Here is a 19,120-nt window from a genome sequence, read left to right as displayed (position 1 = left end):
ATGTTAGTTTCCTTGTTAAGTATGAGTGAGTCCACTAGTTACCTTGTAATAAGAACCTCTGTAAGACCTTGATTTCTTCTTCTCCTTTAAGGTCCTGTTTGAATTCCATTTTAATAATTATAATTTAAATATAAACTAATTAAGTTAATATAGTTATATCCCTTTTCCCGTGGAGCTGGGATCTCTAACCCCTCTCGATTATTTTCTAAACCATATCAAACATCGGATTAGGTCTAACCACTCCTCATCCACTTGCGTGCCCTGAGCATACCTTACTCGATGTTTTCTCTTGTTGTGACCTCTGATAACTAATAAGTATACACGTATCGCCAAGAGCCAAACGTGGCGCTTGGACAGAGATCCTGGCTCGATTATCTAGCGATGGGCCACGGAAGACGACAGGACGAAGAGGCGGACTGCACCGCGGCGCTGCTGCTGTCCGGCGACACAGGGAAGCAAGAGCGAGAGGAGAGGTGTGATCCATGGAGGAGGGTGTGGGAGGAGTCGAAGAAGCTGTGGGAGATCGTGGGGCCGGCCATCTTCACCCGCACCGTCACCTACAGCCTCAACGTCATCATGCAGGCCTTCGCCGGACACCTCGGCGACCTCGAGCTCGCCTCCGTCTCCTTCGCCTGCACCGTCCTGGCCGGCTTCAACTATGGTCTAATGGTGCGTTCGTGATGCGTTTGCTTTGTTTCTTCCTTTCATCCTTATATTGTCACCTTCCTTCGCTGCCGAATCATAGTAAGTGTTCAGATGGTTTGGATACAAATCTGGTGCGTATTTGGAATGTGATTTAGACTGGCAAGAGCGTAGATTCAGAGATAGAACAGTATGGGATAGCACAGCACGCCAAGGCATTGCTATTCTGCTGATCGGCTCCATCCTATCCTGTCGCTTTGCAGCAGATGTTAAGAGTAAGAATAAATGGCCATGAGCTACGCGCTGTGTTCGGGGTGTGGCCTTCAGTCCCTGCACAAAAAAAAAAGGAGTGTTTCTGGTGTGGTGGTGAGAAAGACAGAGTAGCTCTGTTTTCATGAAGAAAACGCTAAATTGCGTCCTGATTTGCTAATTGAATACGGACTGGGGCTAAATCCCCGGAATTCTTTTTTAAAACAATTTCAATTATTACTGACCTTGAGACTACTCACTGAGAGTAACCTTACGAAGCCTCATGGTCTGTCAGTATTGTGCATTTGTGCTCTTTCACTTGTTAAAAGTTGTGTTGATGTGATATGAACGTGCAGCTTGGCATGGCGAGCGCGCTGGAGACACTCTGCGGCCAGGCGTACGGCGCGAAGAAGTACCACATGATGGGGGTGTACATGCAGCGTTCATGGATCGTTCTCTTGGTGTGCGCCGTGCTGCTGACACCGATGTACTTCTTCGCCGAGGACGTCCTCCTGCTAACGGGGCAGCCACCGGAGCTGTCGGCCATGGCGGGGCAGGTCTCCGTATGGTTCATCCCTCTGCACTTCTCCCTTGCCTTCCTCTTCCCGCTGCAACGATTCTTGCAGTGCCAGAGGAAGAACCTCGTCAACGCCGTCGCGGCCGCCGCGGCGCTCTGCATCCACCTCTTCATCAGCTGGCTTTTCGTCTCTAAGCTCCAGTTCGGGCTCGTCGGCGTCGCGCTCACGCTCGGCTTCTCGTGGTGGGCGATCACCGTGATGCTTTTCGTCTATGTCACGTGCGGCGGTTGCCCGGAGACTTGGCATGGCTTCACGGTGGAGGCGTTCGCCGGATTGGGGGAGTTCGTCAAGCTGTCAGCTGCCTCTGGTGTCATGCTCTGGTACGTTATGTGTAGTACTTCAGTATTTTGTTTAGTTTGATCATCTTCTGTTGTAATCCTGCAATGCTTTCCTAATAATGAAGTTATTTGGGACGTACGATGTGTGCAGCTTGGAGAACTGGTACTATAGGATACTGATCCTGCTGACCGGAAACCTCAAGAACGCAGCGGTTGCGGTGGATGCCCTCTCCATTTGGTAAGTTTTCTTCGTCTAATTGAGCTTCATGACTGCTAAGAGTATACACCTAAATAATGTGTTTTTTTGCTAATAATGTGGTAATGACCATAGATTGTTAATTTTCCTCTATGCAGCATGAATATTAATGGATGGGAGATGATGATTCCACTGGCATTTTTCGCGGGAACCGGGTAATTTCTTTTATTACAAGGGCAGCGCATATGTAGGCACACTACCGCGTGCACACACCATAGGCCACACTGGGCAGCCTTCTCCTTATACTTGCACTTTTCTAGATTCATAAATATTATTATGCATCTAGACATACACTACATCTAAATACATAATAATATTTATGAACTTAAAAAAGCTAAAACGACCTACGAATTGGAATGGAGGAAGTACATAAAGAACAACCCTACAGCCTAATGGACTAGTGAATTTAAGTACTTCTTTTTTCAATTGAAGTAGCAAATTGAAGCACATATGCCTTCTATTAACTAGAAAAATACCAAACTGAAGCGGTTTAATAATGGAGTTTATAGACTTGTAGAAATGCTAATTTTGGGTTAACATTGGTCATTTGTTGCAGAGTTCGTGTGGCCAATGAGCTCGGTGCAGGCAACGGGAAGGGTGCCAAGTTCGCGGCCACTGTATCATCCACGACCTCGCTGGTGATCGGGCTCTTCTTCTGGGTGTTGATCATGGGCCTCCACGACAAGATCGCCCTCATCTTCACCACCAGTGCTGTCGTACTGGATGCCGTCAATAAGCTCTCGCTCCTGCTGGCCTTCACCATACTCCTCAACAGCATACAGCCTGTCCTCTCAGGTGAGTGAGAAGCAACTCTGCTCCCCTCTAGTCTACGGCGGCCCAAATTGAAATTATGTGTGCCACATAGGAATTTCAAGAGAAGTGGTTGCACTCATGCATGAAACTGAAAAGGAAAATTTAAAAAAAAAAATAGAAGGTGCAGAAATCTTAGACCTCCTTTGGAACATAGGAATGTCGGAGGATTCAATTTATATTTATATAGAAACCATTGAGAACTTTTGGAACAAATAAAGGATTGAAATCCATCAAAATCAGTCAAAATTCCTAAGGAATTTCCCGGGCAAGGACAACATGTATTTTCTTTTAAGATTACTAAGAATCGTGTGTTCCAAGCTGTGCTCACAGCAGATTTTGCTCCCTAACCAAAACATGGTGTTATACCTCAGGTGTGGCTGTTGGGTCGGGATGGCAATCCACGGTGGCCTACATCAACATCGGCTGCTATTACATCATCGGCATACCCATGGGCATCCTCCTTGGATGGCTCTTCCATCTTGGCGTGCTGGTACCGTTTGAACCGTGTCGGGCACCTGCTGCTGCTCACATTGATCATGACCGGACCTAACATTTCCCGGTCGAATCTTGTGTACGTGCAGGGGATCTGGGCAGGCATGATCGGCGGAACCGCGGTCCAGACGCTCATCCTGGCCGTCATAACTGTCCGCTGCGACTGGGAGAAGGAGGTGCCAAATTTTCAGATGTTTCATCGTTTCCATTTTCTGGTTTGAGTGCCAATGCGCTAACCATTGGTGTGTGTTTTGGCGCAGGCCATGATCGCGATGGACAAGTTGTCGCAGGTCCAGTGAGCTGTGAGGATCGAATCGATCAATTCCAGACATACATAAGTTACCAATTATGGTCATTTTCCCCCCTTCTACCGAGAATCTGGAACCCTCACGAGCTCACACGAAATTGTAGAGAAATGGTAGTCACCCGATTTTGACACCGTTCCAAATTGTAGATCGTTTTAACTTTTCTAAATTGATAGATATTATTATGCACTTAGACACACACTATATCATAGATACTTAATAGTATCTATGAATTAAAAAAAATCTAAAATGACCTACAATTTGGAACGAATGGAGTATAAATTTGTCGCCTACAATTTGGAACGGATGGAGTATAAATTTGTCGCATTATTCACTCTGGATCCGATCCATGCGTGGTATATCAGGGGGTGTTTGGGAGACGGAGCCCGTCATATCATGTTTGGACACTAATTAGCAGTATTAAATATAAACTAATTATAAAACTAATTGTACAACCTCAGGTTAAATCGCGAGACGAATCTATTAAGCCCAATTATTTCATGATTTGATAATGTTATGCTACAGTAACCATTCGCTAATAATAAATTAATTAGGCTTAATAGATTCATCTCGCGATTTAGTTTAGGGGTTCTGCTATTAGTTTTGTAATTAGCTCATGTTTAGTCCTCCTAATTAGGATCCGAATATCCGATGTGACATGGTTAAAGTTTAGATCTGGTATCGAAAAGAGGCTTAATCGAGGCGTCGCTTAATCGAGGTGTCTGCTTTCGGATCCCTTAACTGCTGTTGACTGGAACAGCAGTTGGATGTCTGGTCGGGGAAGCAGAAGCAGGCGGCGGTTGCGGCGGCGAGATCCATGACGTGACCGAATGGGCAAGGTCGACGCATGCAACAATGGTTTTCAGGGTGACGATGATGCGCAGCACGAAAAAGATCCAGGAATTAGGGCGGGTTTAAATACGCAAAAGCACGTGCAGCGTGCACCGCGCGACCGTATAGCGAGGGAGTTTCAATAGCAGTAGGATGGAGTCCAGTGTCCAGTTTGTTGCTAAGGTTGAAAATCGAGGTGGAAATTGGACTTTTCCGGTTTTCCCAAACAAAAATATCAAATTTGTTCGTGTGAAATTCATTCACTGATTACCGAACTTTGTGGCAGCTTCTCTATTCGTGTGCTTGCGATCATGGCCTGCCAATAGCACCATGCTAGAGTCATCAGTGGCCACATGAGCACTGAAAACCAGAATCACCAAAAAAATCATCGTTTCGACAAAAACGCTCACCTCTTTTTGGCAATACTCTTGTACAGGCATCATAGAAATAAAAAAAATAAGCCCCTCTTTTTTAATAAGAAAAACAAAAGCAATAGCATGTCGAGGCGTTCTTTTTTTATATAATGGAAGCTTTATTTATTTTCAAGTGTATCACATTGAGTGGATACAAACTCTTGAAATGCTCTTGGCCTCTAAGTAGCGGGATGTGCAAAACCTAAATAAAAAAGACGAAGCATATCCCAATCATTCTATTGACAAGCAATCCTTAGATTAGACCAACGCCCATGTGTTTAGGTAAAAGAAATTCTTTGGCCACCCGCGCCAACAGTAGTGATGCTGTAGCAGCCAAGTCCTATGAGATCAACTTCTGTAAAATAGTTCATGTTGGGAGCACTCTTAGTTTTGTTAATCTTATCTTTTTTTGGTTACACCATTTTGTCCCAACCGTAAACTTTCACGCATTTCGTGGTCCCCTATCTAAATTTTAGCAGAGAGGTTTTTCTAGATAAATTTCTTTTAAAAAAGCTACGTAATAATTTGTCAAAAAATTATACAAACAATTTTTTCAAAAAATAAACATTTTTAAATGTTCTAGAAAAACAGTATAATACTTGCCGAAAAAACTAAAAAGAGGAAAAAATAATAAAAAGGGAGGAGAAAAGCGCCGAGTCTGTTTTTTTGTTTTTTTGGCCAAAACTGATGAACAAAAGTTTTGTGCGGGCAGGAGACCAGCAGTAGCAGGTCGCCCCAGAACTCCACGGCGGTGAGTCCAACTCACAAAGGCACCCGCTGCGCAGCCCAACCACCACCACCGTCAAACAGGTCCCTTCCGTTTCCGTCTCACCGCACCCGTCTGACCGTCCTCCCATCCTCCTCCCGAACTCCGTCGCGCCGCCCGCCTCCCACGGGAACCACCGCAGCGCCCCACCCGCGTCCCCGCTACCCGACCGGAAGGAACCGACCCGATCGGACGGGCGGGGGAAGCGGCGGCGCCTCCCGACCTCGCTTCCACCTCGCCTACCCGACCGGACCGGCGGCCCCCGTCGGAAGATGCAGGGCGGCGTCTCCGGATTCCGTAAGCCGCCACCGCGCCCCTTAAACCGCCGGAATTTCGCGTCTCTCGCATCTCGTGGTTGTGATTTTTTTTCCTGATCGAGACGGTGCGGGTGCCGTTGTCTTTTCCCTTTTGGTTGCAGAGAATGCGCCGGTGACGCGGGCGGTCGTCGTCGCCAGCGGCCTCCTCTCCGTCGTCTTCAGCGTGCAGCGCCGGGCCCGCGCCCTCGGCATCTCATACCAGGTGTGCTGAATCTCGCCGTCTCTGCTGCGCCCGCACTTAGGTTTCTCGAATCTGTGCACTCATCGAAACGCGGCTACCTGTCAGCGCTACATGGCGACTCTTTGATTTGGTTGTGTGGGCGGTCTATTGTGTCTAATTGCCGGGGTTGTAGCTGATGTGGTGCCCGTGGTACTTCGGATTGATGCTAGGTTTACTCTGTGCCTCTGTTGTGTTGGGGAAACGGTGGTAGGTGAAGTTTCATCTTTTGCAGCTTAAATTGGTAACTAGAGTTTCTGTATTGGGTTTGTTGCTGAAGTAACAGTAGTGGCTGATGATTATCGGTGGTCTTTAGCAGATGTGTAAGGACAGTGTTTGTGGGAGGACATGAATTATGCTGTGTGTCAAGAGTGAATTGATATGGAGGATCTAGAACACAAACAATTTGGATGGCTCAATTCGGATTTAGTAACCTTGGGTAAGACAATTTTGTAGCTGAGTTGGGGAATAAGCTCAAATGGGAGGAGTTTGGGGGTTGCTTTTTTCCCCAAATGGACGGGTAACATGGTTGGTAAATGGTTTACACATTAGTTTACAGAAATTGGCAGTGAACTTTTATCAGCATAAAGTCAAAGCGAGGGATCTGTTTATCCTGCTATTGCGCACCTTAGGCCTGTTAAGAGTTAGATGAAAATGCACTAATTACACCACTTAAAGCTTGTGGACCTGATTATCAGTTAACTACCATTACCATGGTCAGCCACAGAAGATGTGAGAAGCCTATGTATGTGAGAAGATGTAACAGCGTTGCATGAGAGGTGATCCCTCACTTCGATATATTGCACCATACGTGTGCACTGTATGATTTTAGGATACACTTGTGATTACAGAAGTTAATTCATAAGAAGGTGGCATGTAGGTCATTATATCGATGTGTCAGAGGTCAGGGGGCCTTGAATTGCATCTTAGAATTACCCAGGCAATGTGAAACTGCTGTGTAAATTTGGGGTTAGATCTGCTACTTATTCTTAACTGTCAATGAGTAAATCTACAATTCATATCTCATGCCATGGCTTTGCCATGAAAACAATAACCTTAATTCTCAGTTGGGAGTGGCATGAAATTTCATTAGTTTGCCATATTCATGGCCTTGTGTTTCATATTCTTTTCTTTTTGGGAGAGAAGGATGGGGGAATTAATTTTAACAATCAAATTATAAATTTGTCCTTTGAGCTCCATCTGCTATTCTACTTTAATGCAATATGTTGGCTGTATCGTTTTTGTTACTTGTCTAATCAATGGCTGCTATCTTGGATCCTTTGTGTATAAGAAGTTTTATTGTTCTGAGATAAAATCTGAAATCAGTTATTTCTATCATTTATTTCAGGACATTATAACGAATTTCCGTTTATGGAAGATATTCCCAGCTGTATTTGCTTTTCAATCAACACCGGAGTTAATGTTTGGACTGTACCTTCTGTATTACTTCCGCGTGTTTGAGAGGCAGATAGGCTCTAACAAATACTCGGTAGGTACTTTACCTTTTGTAATTATATCTAGTCTAGGTGAAAATGAATAGACAGCACCAATAAGATGGTATAAGGAGTAAATTGTACCAGTAGTCCCATTAACTGGCATGCCTTACACTTCTGATGTTGAACTTGAGAACTTAGCTTCCTGGTCTGCGGACTTGAAAACTGGTCCAATGCTGTGTAAGTTCTCAAGTGCATATTGCTACCTAAGTCTTAACACATGCAATGCAGTGTTGTTGCCAAATCAGTTTCAGTTTGCAAAAAATTCTGAAATAAGGCTAGTTATGTACTTAACAATCAGAGAATAATGATATAATGTTCATTTTTTTCCATCTACTGTGCAGGTTTTTTGCTTGTTCACTATCACAGTGTCATCACTTCTTGAGATCCTGTCATTGGTTATCCTGAAAGGTACATATTGAAGAAATGAGGCAAAATACTACATAATGTCATTTGGTGTCATTTGAAATCATATATCTTTTAGTGCAGTTGACAGCTATGTGTTCTGCTTACTTCCTAAATAACTCCCATTCACTCTAAAAAAGGACCTTCCTGTTCTCTGCAATCATTGTTATAATTAGTATTAGATAATCAGGACATGACCATTTTTAATTGCAAAAGGAAATATTATAGTATACGTCAAGTTTTGATAAGATATCAGTCGATATGTCACTATGTCATTAATGCAAAGCATCGTTTGGTACAATTGCAAGCTGTTTGGTTCACTGTGCTGTGCTGCAGTATGATGTGGACTCAAGCTAGCTATATGGAATCTTTATGAATTCCAAAGAAGTATTTTGGTTCATATTCCAAAAATGAGTTCAGATAGCTAAAATATTTCCAAAGATACTGCATTGAAAGTGCTCCTGCAGTTTGGAACGTGGCATTTGTGTTTTTTTTTTTCTGGAGAAAGTGTAACTGTATTATCTAGAGAAGACATCAATTCAGCTTTTCCAGAAGACTTAGGTAAATTGTCTTCCCTGATTCTATAGAAACTAGGATAGAACTCTTGGTTGAATGTTCTTCACCGTTTTAGAGTAGCTAACTAATAATTGTGTTAGATAAGCTCTGCCTTCTGATAATTTCACATTGTTTCCTTGTTTTAAAATTTTATTTTTGATTAGTGGCTTAATACCATGCCTTATTTTCTTTCTGTGTTTCAAAATTTATCTTATGTCAGTTGATAGCATAATCATGTGCTCATGCACTTGTTGTTTCGTTCTCTTCCAGTTTTGAGTTGTTTTTTGTCTCTTTTTTTCTTGCAGATACAAACTACATCAGCACTCTTGCATCAGGACCTTATGGCCTCATATTTGCCTCATTTGTTCCATTCTTTCTTGATATCCCGGTCACATCACGATTCCGTATTTTCGGCGTAAATTTCAGCGACAAATCATTCATTTACCTAGCTGGTCTTCAGGTCAGTCTCTTGTCATAAACCATAACTGGATTTCTCTGCTTTTCCATTTTTTTTCAATTGAGAAATCACATCTTTTCTATTTCACCTGGCAGCTTCTTTTATCTTCTTGGAAGCGCTCCCTTATTCCTGGTATATTTGGTCTGGTTGCTGGCTCTCTATATCGCCTAAATGTGCTCGGCATCCGCAAAATGAAGGTTACTACAGATCTATTCTCCAGTTTGTACTTCTGCATTGTTGTACTACATTATTGCTTAATGTGACAGATTGCTGTTAACATATAGTTCACCTGCTGATATTGTTCTCTGATTCAGTCTCCTGTTATATAGTCATGCCTAGAATAATTTATCATCTCATATTTGTGAATTACTGGATATGGAATCCAACCAAACTAATTACTAGCTTGCTTGTTACATGCTCTTCCATGGGTCCTATCAAGGAAATACCATATAACCCCTCATAAGGGATAGAAAAGAATTATGCGCAGCCAGTGAGTTAGTCAGGTGTCCACATAATTGTATTTCATTAACTCTGCATCTTGAGAACTGGTGGTTTACCTATTTATTTGTTACCCCTGTTCCCTAGTTTTTTATTTCTTTTTTCTTGTTGCAATCACCATTTACCCCAAGTGCAAAGACTACATATTCTTTGATATGCACTACATATCTTCTAGGATGAATAATCTGCTTTCAGTAAATCAGAGTTAAAACAGTTTTGCTGCTTGAACTGAAAGTAATTTAGGTAAATGAATGATAGATTGTTTATCCATTTACCTCTCTAACTGCAGGAGTTTCTCCTATGGAGACTGTAGACTGTAGGGTAGTGGTATGTTTAAGTGGAGCACTGTTCTTTTGAACTTATGAGGGTTAAGCTATGGGTCTTATGGATAGTAATTTTTTCATTAGATTATTATCTAAGCTCGAAATTTCTTACTGCTGTTTTTGCTATGGGCTGTGTTCTTGCTAGTTACTATTTTTGTTGTGGATGCATAGAATTTTCTTTCCTGAAGTTCCTGCTTCTTGTACAGATCCCGCAGGTTATTTCATCATTCTTTGCAAGATACTTTGCCCCTTCACCAGGAAGTACATCTCGTCCCTCCAGAAGTCTTGTCGGAAACACACCATCCCAAACAGGCCGTTCTGTTCAGGTTAGCTTCTGAAGTTTGTAGTTAATTTATACGCACATTGACCTTGGATCTAGAATCCAGATATAATTTAACATTCTAGAATCTTGTGGTGATTATTCATACATTTGACACAGTTTCCTGTTTTTATGAAGTGCATTTAAGCATTCTTTAACTGACTACTGTCATTGAAAGATTAATCATTTCTCTTTCTCGAATACATATGATCATCCATTACATATAAATGCCTAGTTATAAATGCAAGTTTGCCTTTATGATTCATTGGACTGGGATTATATTATTGGTAACTGATATATTGGGTTTTTAGGTCCCATATTGATTATCTTGTGACATTGTTGTGCAATTATTCTTGTTCTGCTACCCATCGTTTTTGCATTATGAGGTGCAGTGTTCACCTAAATGCTAAACAGTTGGTCACCCATTGTTTAGCCAATTATCTGGCTAAACGTCCATTTAAATGGGGTTGGCTGGCCACTTTGAAACAGCATTTAAATGGGGTTTGGGAGAATTTGATGGAAGGGGGGGGGGGGGGGCATGAGATTCTTGTCAAGTTTGAATTGCTAAGCATTTTCATGGAAGAAAACAAATGGGCAGGTGTTGTTTAGTTGATCAGTATGTTGTGCATTACTGACTTAGTTTTCTCTCAAGCAGAATCAGTCATCAACTGGATTTGCACCTATCGTGGAACCTCCAGAGTCCTCTGTTGCTATGCTGGTCTCAATGGGCTTTGATGGCAATGACGCTAGACAGGCACTGATGAGAGCTAGAAATGACATCAATGTGGCAACAAACATCCTACTGGAAGCACAGTCTCGTTGAACTGACGTACTGCAACTTCGTTGGCAAGCCATTGACGACGGAACTGGTTGCATTCCAAGATGAACAGACAAAATGACCACACGGACTACAGTTTCTACCATGATTTGGAGTTGTTTGATATCTCCTTCAAGGTCGACAGTTTAGGAAATCAACAAACATCCGCAGCAGTTAGCTTGATCGTGTCAATACTTAGATGCCTCCACCGTACAGACAGAATGTACTATTCCAAATTCAGCTTGTAGGATAGATGATACATACATTCATAGTGTAAAATTCATCAGAGGTTTACAGCTTTTGAAGATGAGATGTGGATCACGCTTAGTTACTTCATGTTGCCATTCATGTGTTTCAATGGATACGAGGGAATGCCATTGGGGCCTAATAAAATTTGAACACCTTAATGAACTCATGTGCCTTTTATAGTCGATGTGATTTAGGCTAGACAAATCGAATGAAATCTGGAGGCTAAAGCTGGTTCATGGATTTCTTGTCAATTTATTACTCACCCTGGGAAGTGGGGAACTACGAACCATAACATGCGCTCGACGGATTCCCTTGTATTCATTGGAACGCATGGATGGCAACATGACGTAGTCATTGCTAGATTTAGGCGTTGCATAGTGAGTGTACTAGTACAAAAAGATATTACTGCTGAATGGCTCAGGCTGGGCAGTTTTAGATGACGTCGCATCAACAGAGATGATTATATCTGCCAAAAAAACAAATCATCGAGTTGCATATTGCACGTAAAGGATAGTGAAAGTCAAGCTGATACTTTAGGACAGCGGTCTAAGCACAAGGCCGCTTCCTTTCGTAATCAGGACGAACAGGGCGGAGCGCTTCTGAACGCAACACAGAGAAGTCAGCATCAAAAGTCACGACAGAAGCTAGTTCAGGATACGCGTCGACCCGTGCTCTGCAGTCTGCATAATTGTCACCTCCACAGCCACCTTCTTGAGCCGTTCAGATAACCAACCGTGAAAGCGCAGCGCCCGCATCATTGTCAGCGCAGAGGGATGGATCTCTTCAAGGCTCGTGCGCCATCTCATCATCAATTCCTTTATCCTTGCACTTCTGCCTGATGAATTTCCGGTATACCTATACACAAAATGTTAGTTCACCAACCAAAGCACAACCAGACTAATGCCATGCCACTACAAATTTCCGAAAGGATAACAATGAAAGGCATCCATATACTGAAAATATACATAAATCTATTTATGCTAGCGACAGAATTATGTATCATTGCTTTGACAGTCCATTCCAGTGAAGTCTGAATTCTTAACTCAAGAATAACAAGTACTAGAAGTCAGAAAACAAAGCCAAAACCAGAAAACTATAGCAAGGTCTAGGCATGAGGACTCGGAGAGCGTGAATTACATAAGCGATGTGGATAGTTCAGTATATACCTCACTAGCATCAGGTAACTCCTCAAATCCATTTGGCCGCCAGGTGCTGAGCGCGTAGCAGTTGCTGTGAACATCGACAGTTTCAAGTGCACCAGGAAGTGGCTCATCCTTAACGAAGTTGAGCCGGGGGGCAGCTTCTAAAGTTGAGATGCTTTAGTGATGGCAGGCGGCTGAGGCCATCCAGGGAACAAAGATGTTCGCAACATATAAATTGTAGCATTAGAAGTGAGGGCAGTTCGAATTGCAGGGAAAAGCACTTCCGATATTTCAGGTAACCAACTTTCAAGGTCTGAAGAAACTGCAAACCCAGCAATTTCAACTTGCTGCAAGACATAATTGATATTTCTGATACGAATTGGAGACGAGGAATGGAGTTTAAGTTTGGGCACCTCTCAATCGACAACCTGCGGAGCGAAGGGAAATCTCCATTCAACATGTCATACCAACCCTCTAGATTGTACATATCACACAGCTTCAGCGTCTCTAGCTTCGGGAAGTTCTTGCTATTGATGATGATGCCAGCGGCACAAAATTCAGAAGTTATCACTTGAACACCTCTAAGATTTTGAATGAACAGGCATCTGAGAACTGGAAGAGTGCCGAGAGTTGGGAGCTTCACACAATTATAGCAATTATCAAGTGTTATGGAGACTAGGTCGGACAGGGTATGATCTGCGATCCAGCTAGGGAACTTTAGACCGTAATAACCTTTAATATTCAGTTCTTCCAGGAAAAGATGGGGTTTGAGTGCATCAAGAACATGTTCTGCAGCATATATCCGGTCGTCGCTTTCAACATCTTCTCCACTGGGGCACCACTCCAGTGATAGTTTCTTAAGCTTCTTTGTAGCTAGGCAAGCTCCCTTTGCATCCTCCGCATTTTCAACATTATTCAGGCTTCGGATGTGAAGACACCCTTTCAGGCTATTCAGATGTGCTAGTTCAGAGAGTTTGCAATTCCACGAAACACCTCCTACAGTAAATGTTGTTAAAGTCTGGAGTTTTGTTAATTGCCCAATTCCAGGAGGTACATAAATCGTACCATGCTCTTTAGAAGCATCAAGATGATAAAGGCTAGTCAAATTCTTGATATCAATTGGCAGCTCCACAAGAAAAGCTGAATTTTGCAGCTCCAAAGTTTGCAAATTGAAAAGTTTGCATACCGAATTGGGAAGTCCTCTGAGGTTTGTGTTGTTCAGTCCAAGAAAGCACAATGAAGTTACATAACCAATGGATTCTGGAAGTTCCCTTAGATCTGTTTGACTCAAATCCAAAGTCTTCAAACATTTAAAATTGTGAAAGAACTCATCAAGGGCCTTAACATCCATAACATGGAACTGACTATCAATAGATTCCAACTGAGATTTACAAACAAGTAAAAGCGTCCTCAGTTCTCTTAATTCGGTGAAAGAGCTGAAGTATATTTCTGAATCAAATTGTGTGGGAATAATTGATAAGTGATGAACATCTTGTGGTATGCAATGTAACTCATGATCATGTGCTCTGAAGAATTTGTTACCAGAAGCTGACGATGCAAGATGAGAAGAGAACTCATGCATCATATACCTTTGTTCATTGAGCTTACTAGAGGGACAACGGTCGAAGAATGATCTGCGCCATAACTCATCGAAGGCATCTTCCTAGTCGTCGTGTCCATCCTTTTCTCTTTCTGGTACAATGAATCCTTGCGACATCCAAAGCCTTAGTAACTTCGCTTTATTGTAAATATAGTCCTGTGGAAACATTGAGCAGTATAAAAAACACATCTTCTGGAAGCATCTCTCTAGCCTAAAATCTAATATTGCTAATATTAAGCTAGTTCTTTCCTTCATGGAAATTCTAGAAGAATTTCGAGATCTTACAGTCCCATAATGGAATTTCAAAGCCATTTTATCAGAAAAACTGATCGCTTCACTCCAACAGCAGAGGATTTATTGGAAACAAAGGAGCAATATTACATGGGTCAAATTTGTAGATGAGGGGATGAAGTTTTTCCATGCGAATGCTACTATCAAACACAGGAGAAATTTTATCACTGCTCTAGAAGATTCTCAAGGTATACAACAGACAAGTCATCTTACTAAAGAAAAAAAATCCTTTGGGATGCTTACAAAGAACGACTAGGTACTTCTGAACCTTCTCTTATGTCTTTTCCTCTTGATCAACTATTTCAAGCTGCAACCAATCTACATTGTCTAGAGGAGCCATTCACACAAGCTGAGATTGATGCTACCATTCAAGGTTTACCTTCAGATAAAGCTCCTGGACTTGATGGATTTAACACAGACTTTATTAAGAAGTGCTGGCCAATTCTTAGACAGGATTTTTATGACTTATGCTATGCTTTCCATTCTGGAGATGTTTGTTTACAGAGCATAAATGGTTCTTTCATCACTCTATTGCCTAAGGTGGAGGGAGCTTGCAAAGTTGCTGACTATAGACCCATATCATTGTTGAACATATCTATGAAGCTTTTGACAAAATTATTGGCTAATAGATTATAGAAAGTTATTATGGATCTTATTCATAAGAACCAATATGGTTTCATCAAAACTAGAACTATACAAGATTGCTTAGCATGGGCTTTTGAATATTTATACTTGTGTCACAGATCTAGAAGAGAGATAGTCATTCTTAAGATGGATTTTGAGAAGGCCTTTGATAAAGTAGAGCACTCAGCTATGCTGGATATTATGAGGCATAAAGGTTTTGGTTCATCGTGGCAGACTTAGATGAAGTAAATCTTTACCTTAGGTACTTCTGCTGCCCTGCTACCTGGGAAAACTTTTCACTGCAAAAGAGGAGTCAGACAGGGAGATCCCCTCTCACCTCTGTTGTTTGTGTTGGCAGCAGATCTCTTGCAAACTGTGATTAATGATGCCAAAACTCAAGGCTCTCTGACACTGCCAATACCTTTACTGCACAGTCAAGATTTTCCCATTTTACAGTATGCTGATGATACTTTGATTATTATGGAAGCATGTCCAGACCAATTGCAGACTCTCAAAGATATCGTGCAGAGGTTTTCTGTATCCACAGGTCTTAAAGTAAACTATGCCAAATCAATGATGGTACCCATCAACATTTCATAGGAAAGACATATCCAGCTTTCACAGCATTTTGGCTATTCTAGAGGGAGCCTTCCCTTTACATACTTGGGTTTGCCATTGGGTACCACAAAACCTACTGTTGAGGAGTTCCTTCCTCTGGTTTCCAAATGCGAGAGAAGATTGTTAGTCACTTCCTCTTTTTTATCACAGGTAGGGAGGTTGCAACTTACAAATTTAGTCATCACAGCCCTACCAATGTTCCATATGTGTACTTTTCTCATACCAAAAACGATATACAAGCAGATTGATAAATACCGAAAACACTGCTTATGGAGAGGTTCAGATATTAATAACAAAGCTCCACCAAAGGCAGCTTGGACAATGGTCTGTGTTCCTAAAAAGCAAGGTGGTCTGGGTGTTTTTGAACATTAGAACACAGAATGAAGCTCTGCTTTTAAAGTATTGCCATAAGTTTTACAACAGGATGGATATCCCATGGGTGCATCTAGTATGGGAAAAATATTATTCTCATGGTCGCATCCCAAATCATATCAAGAAAGGGTCTTTCTGGTGGCGAGACTTGTTGAAACTTCTGAACAAATATAAAGATTTTTCAGTGGTACATGTCAATGATGGAAGAACCTGTTCTTTTTGGGAGAACATTTGGGAAGAACACATCCCAGCTCAGAATTATCCACAGTTATATTCTTACACCAAAAAACCTTTCATCTCACTTCAGCAGGCTGCTCATTTAGTGGATATACAACAGTTGTTTACTCTGTCTTTGTCAACACAAGCTTTCCATCAGTTAATTCAGTTGGCTGCAGCATTGGATAATTTGGTTCTTAACACAGATTATGACACATGGACTTATATCTGGGGTTCCTTTTTCTTCTCCTCATCAATAGCATATAAGCATCTTTTAGGTTTCAGTCAGGTGCATCCAGTTTTCAGATGGTTTTGGAAGTCTAGATGCCAAAATAAGCATAGAGTGTTTTTTTGGTTAGCTCTCAAAGATATGCTATCTACAAGAAACATTCTAAGGAGGAAAATATATTTGTACCATCTTATGATTGTGTGTTATGCACACAAGGTGTTGAGGAGGATTTATTTCATTTGTTGATTGGATGCCCTTTTGCACAACTGTGCTGGATTAACATTGGTTTGTTTGCCAATCTAGATCATGAGCCATATGTGGTCCTGGAAAGTTTCAAGGCACAGCTGCATGTTCCTTTCTTCATGGAGATTATTATCATTATGTCCTGGTGCATCTGCATCTGGATGGTCAGGAATGACTACATCTTTAAAGGCATTGCCCCATCATTATCAGCTTGTCTCCAGCATTTCAAATTCATCTTTGCTCAAGTTATGCTTCGAGTAAAAAGAGCCTTGGAAACCTCTCAACAGCGTTGTTAGATGTGTGCAGATCTCTGCATTACTCTCATGCAAATCATCCAAGACAAGCAAGAATTTCTTCCCAATAAGTTCTTCTCTCACTAATTCCTCGAGCTCATCTCTCTCGCTGAGCCTGCATGAGACACCAGTAAGTGATTCCACGACAGATCTGAGTAATCCCTCATAATCGCACACATCAGATAAGCACATCCATGATCTGGCTTCAAAGGATGTGCACATAGTGTTATCCCAATAAACAAGAGAAGCGAGAGTCGTCTTGCCGAGACCTTGAGCACCTACGATGCAGATGATGGTGAAACGCTTGTTGCTGGGGCCATGTGACATAATGAGCTCCATGATATCATGCTTTTCACTTGCCCTACTGACGATCGCTCCATGATTATTATCTACTCTGCTTATCGTCTCCTTATGCTTATCTTCTTCAACTACTTCTATGATCTCTTGCTTGTTGATGAATGAGGAGCTTGATGAGGTGGCGTTCATCTGCGCGGCCTTCTGAAGATACATGAACTGTTGCTGGTCAGCAGCTTCGGAGGCAGTGGCGGACCTGGGACTTGAATGGAGTCCGGGCAAATCACAAGGCAACTGCTGCTCTTCTCATCTCTGAAAGAACAGATAAACGGTAGATTTTGACTGCTAACCCTTGTGACTGTTGCACCAGAGCCTGGACAGGTGCCCAGGGTCGCCGGGCCCTGGGTCCGCCCCTGGTCGGAGGCGAGGGTAAGCCTCGAGGCCTTGTCAGGGCAGCTACGCAGAGCAAGCTCTTGGAGGCTAATAACACCACCCCTGGCGCTCTCCTGGGCGAGCGTGTCGCAGAAGGCGCGGTGGGTGATGAAGCTGTCCCTCCTGCGCGCGCGCACGGCGGCACGGCGAACCACTAGTCAGTCAACGGAACTGTAGGCACGAGCAGTCGAGGGAGTAATATATAGGGCACTTCAATCAGAACGGACCGGGAGAAGAGAGTGCCGCAGTCGCAGCGGTACTCGCGGGTGCCGCAGACCTTGGAGTGGGCCTTCCAGTCTGATTGCAGCGCGTAGCGCTTGTCGCACTTGTCGCACTTCCACTTCTTCTCGCCGTGCTTGCGGCAGTAGTGCTTCTTGATCCCGGTGAGTTCGACCAGCGCTCTGGACGGATCGTGGTGCACGCACGTCGGCTCCGGGCATAGGTACACCCGGCGGCGCTGCGCCTGCAGCTGGTCCTTCTGCTTCAGCTTCCATGGCAGGTTGTGCCCGCACCGGTGCAGCTGCAGGTTCTGCTCCCGCTGGAACCCCTTGTTGCACAGCTCGCACACGAACCGGTTCATCGCCAACCAACGAGCCCGCAACCCCCCTCCCCCTACCTTTCATCCTTTCCTCATTGCCGTTATTCCTCAGCGTCGCTCCTGGTCACCTCTGTGCAAGTCGCCACTCACCGGCGGGACAGCTCTTGCTCCGCGCCGGTGCACAACGCCGGCTTGCCAGCACAGATCCACCGGCGACCGAGCTGCCACTGTCACCGGCGTTGCCACTCGTGCTCACCGCCGCCAGATCCAAAGGCAAGTGTAATAATGCCTTACTTCAATCGCCATCCGTTCTCCTCAAAAATCATCTCCTTACTAATGTTTATTGATGCAATTCGTCGGTAGGGCGGCCTCATCTCTTCGGCGGGTGGTGTCCTGGCTCTTCTAGATGAAGGAGGCCCCCAACAAAAGAAACGCAGTGGGCAGCCTCACAGACGATGTGCTTGTCGACATCCTTCGTCGCCTCCCCGCCCGGTCCTTGTGCTGCTGCAAGTGTGTCTGTCGCTCCTGGAAGCGAGTCATCTCCGACTCCTACCACCGTAAGGAGTTTTCCCAGACTGTCGCCGGCTTCTTCTATGGCAGTTGGTGGAACGGCACTCGCCACTTTACTAGCATCACCGATGAACGGCCCTCCTTGTCCTTCTTGCCCTTCCCCCTTGATAAAGTCCTGGTCTCATATTGCTACAGCAGCCTCATCTTCTGCTGGTGTGTTGGGCCTGATGGATTACGTCGCTATGTTGTCTGCAATCCGATGACCGAGAAATGGCTTGCACTGCCGCGTAGCATCCGTTCTGTTGGTCAGGCTCACTTGGGTTCGATCTGACAATGTCCTCACACTTACATGTGATTGAATTTGTGGAGGGTGCGTGTGCGTGCGTGCGTAGGTCCTCACACTTACATGTGATTGAATTTGTGGAGGTGGAGGGTGCGTGTGCGT

At 43.5% G+C, this 19,120-nt stretch overlaps 3 protein-coding genes across 3 annotated transcripts; 2 read left to right on the top strand and 1 right to left on the bottom strand.

Annotated features, from left to right (window-relative positions):
- Positions 1 to 253: 253 nt before the first annotated feature.
- Positions 254 to 3,956, top strand: LOC101760837 (protein DETOXIFICATION 27). The gene is made up of 8 exons (XM_004967675.4): positions 254 to 669; positions 1,248 to 1,789; positions 1,899 to 1,985; positions 2,102 to 2,158; positions 2,560 to 2,798; positions 3,188 to 3,306; positions 3,398 to 3,484; positions 3,569 to 3,956. The coding sequence occupies exons 1-8, from the start codon at positions 382 to 384 to the stop codon at positions 3,605 to 3,607; spliced, it is 1,458 nt and encodes a 485-aa protein (XP_004967732.1). The 5' UTR covers positions 254 to 381; the 3' UTR covers positions 3,608 to 3,956.
- Positions 3,957 to 5,568: 1,612 nt separating this feature from the next.
- LOC101760421 (rhomboid-like protein 20) lies at positions 5,569 to 11,355 on the top strand. The gene is made up of 8 exons (XM_004967673.3): positions 5,569 to 5,920; positions 6,042 to 6,142; positions 7,506 to 7,646; positions 7,995 to 8,061; positions 8,916 to 9,070; positions 9,163 to 9,264; positions 10,095 to 10,214; positions 10,863 to 11,355. Exons 1-8 carry the CDS (start codon positions 5,896 to 5,898, stop codon positions 11,028 to 11,030), a joined length of 879 nt encoding a protein of 292 aa, XP_004967730.1. The 5' UTR covers positions 5,569 to 5,895; the 3' UTR covers positions 11,031 to 11,355.
- Positions 11,356 to 16,742: 5,387 nt separating this feature from the next.
- LOC101760020 (protein indeterminate-domain 6, chloroplastic-like) lies at positions 16,743 to 18,471 on the bottom strand. Its single transcript, XM_022826325.1, has 3 exons — positions 18,460 to 18,471; positions 17,855 to 18,243; positions 16,743 to 17,750 (listed from the first exon to the last, which is right to left on the bottom strand). The coding sequence occupies exons 1-3, from the start codon at positions 18,469 to 18,471 to the stop codon at positions 17,384 to 17,386; spliced, it is 768 nt and encodes a 255-aa protein (XP_022682060.1). The 3' UTR covers positions 16,743 to 17,383.
- Between the last annotated feature and the right edge of the window lie 649 nt (positions 18,472 to 19,120).

This window comes from Setaria italica, chromosome V, assembly GCF_000263155.2.
Source record: "Setaria italica strain Yugu1 chromosome V, Setaria_italica_v2.0, whole genome shotgun sequence".
NCBI lineage: Eukaryota > Viridiplantae > Streptophyta > Magnoliopsida > Poales > Poaceae > Setaria > Setaria italica.
This window is presented reverse-complemented; position numbering and strand designations above follow the sequence as displayed.

Excerpts from the sequence above, each read along its gene's own strand:
- LOC101760020 (XM_022826325.1), bottom strand. Across the intron at positions 17,751-17,854 it reads TGCGGCACTCTCTTCTCCCG|GAGGGACAGCTTCATCACCC; the intron begins GTCCGTTCTGAT and ends GCGCGCGCGCAG.
- LOC101760837 (XM_004967675.4), top strand. The coding sequence starts at position 382 with ATGGGCCACGGAAGACGACAGGACGAAGAGGCGGACTGCACCGCGGCG. Across the intron at positions 2,159-2,559 it reads GCATTTTTCGCGGGAACCGG|AGTTCGTGTGGCCAATGAGC; the intron begins GTAATTTCTTTT and ends CATTTGTTGCAG. Across the intron at positions 3,485-3,568 it reads GCTGCGACTGGGAGAAGGAG|GCCATGATCGCGATGGACAA; the intron begins GTGCCAAATTTT and ends GTTTTGGCGCAG.
- LOC101760421 (XM_004967673.3), top strand. The coding sequence starts at position 5,896 with ATGCAGGGCGGCGTCTCCGGATTCC. Across the intron at positions 7,647-7,994 it reads TAGGCTCTAACAAATACTCG|GTTTTTTGCTTGTTCACTAT; the intron begins GTAGGTACTTTA and ends TCTACTGTGCAG. Across the intron at positions 8,062-8,915 it reads GTCATTGGTTATCCTGAAAG|ATACAAACTACATCAGCACT; the intron begins GTACATATTGAA and ends TTTTTCTTGCAG.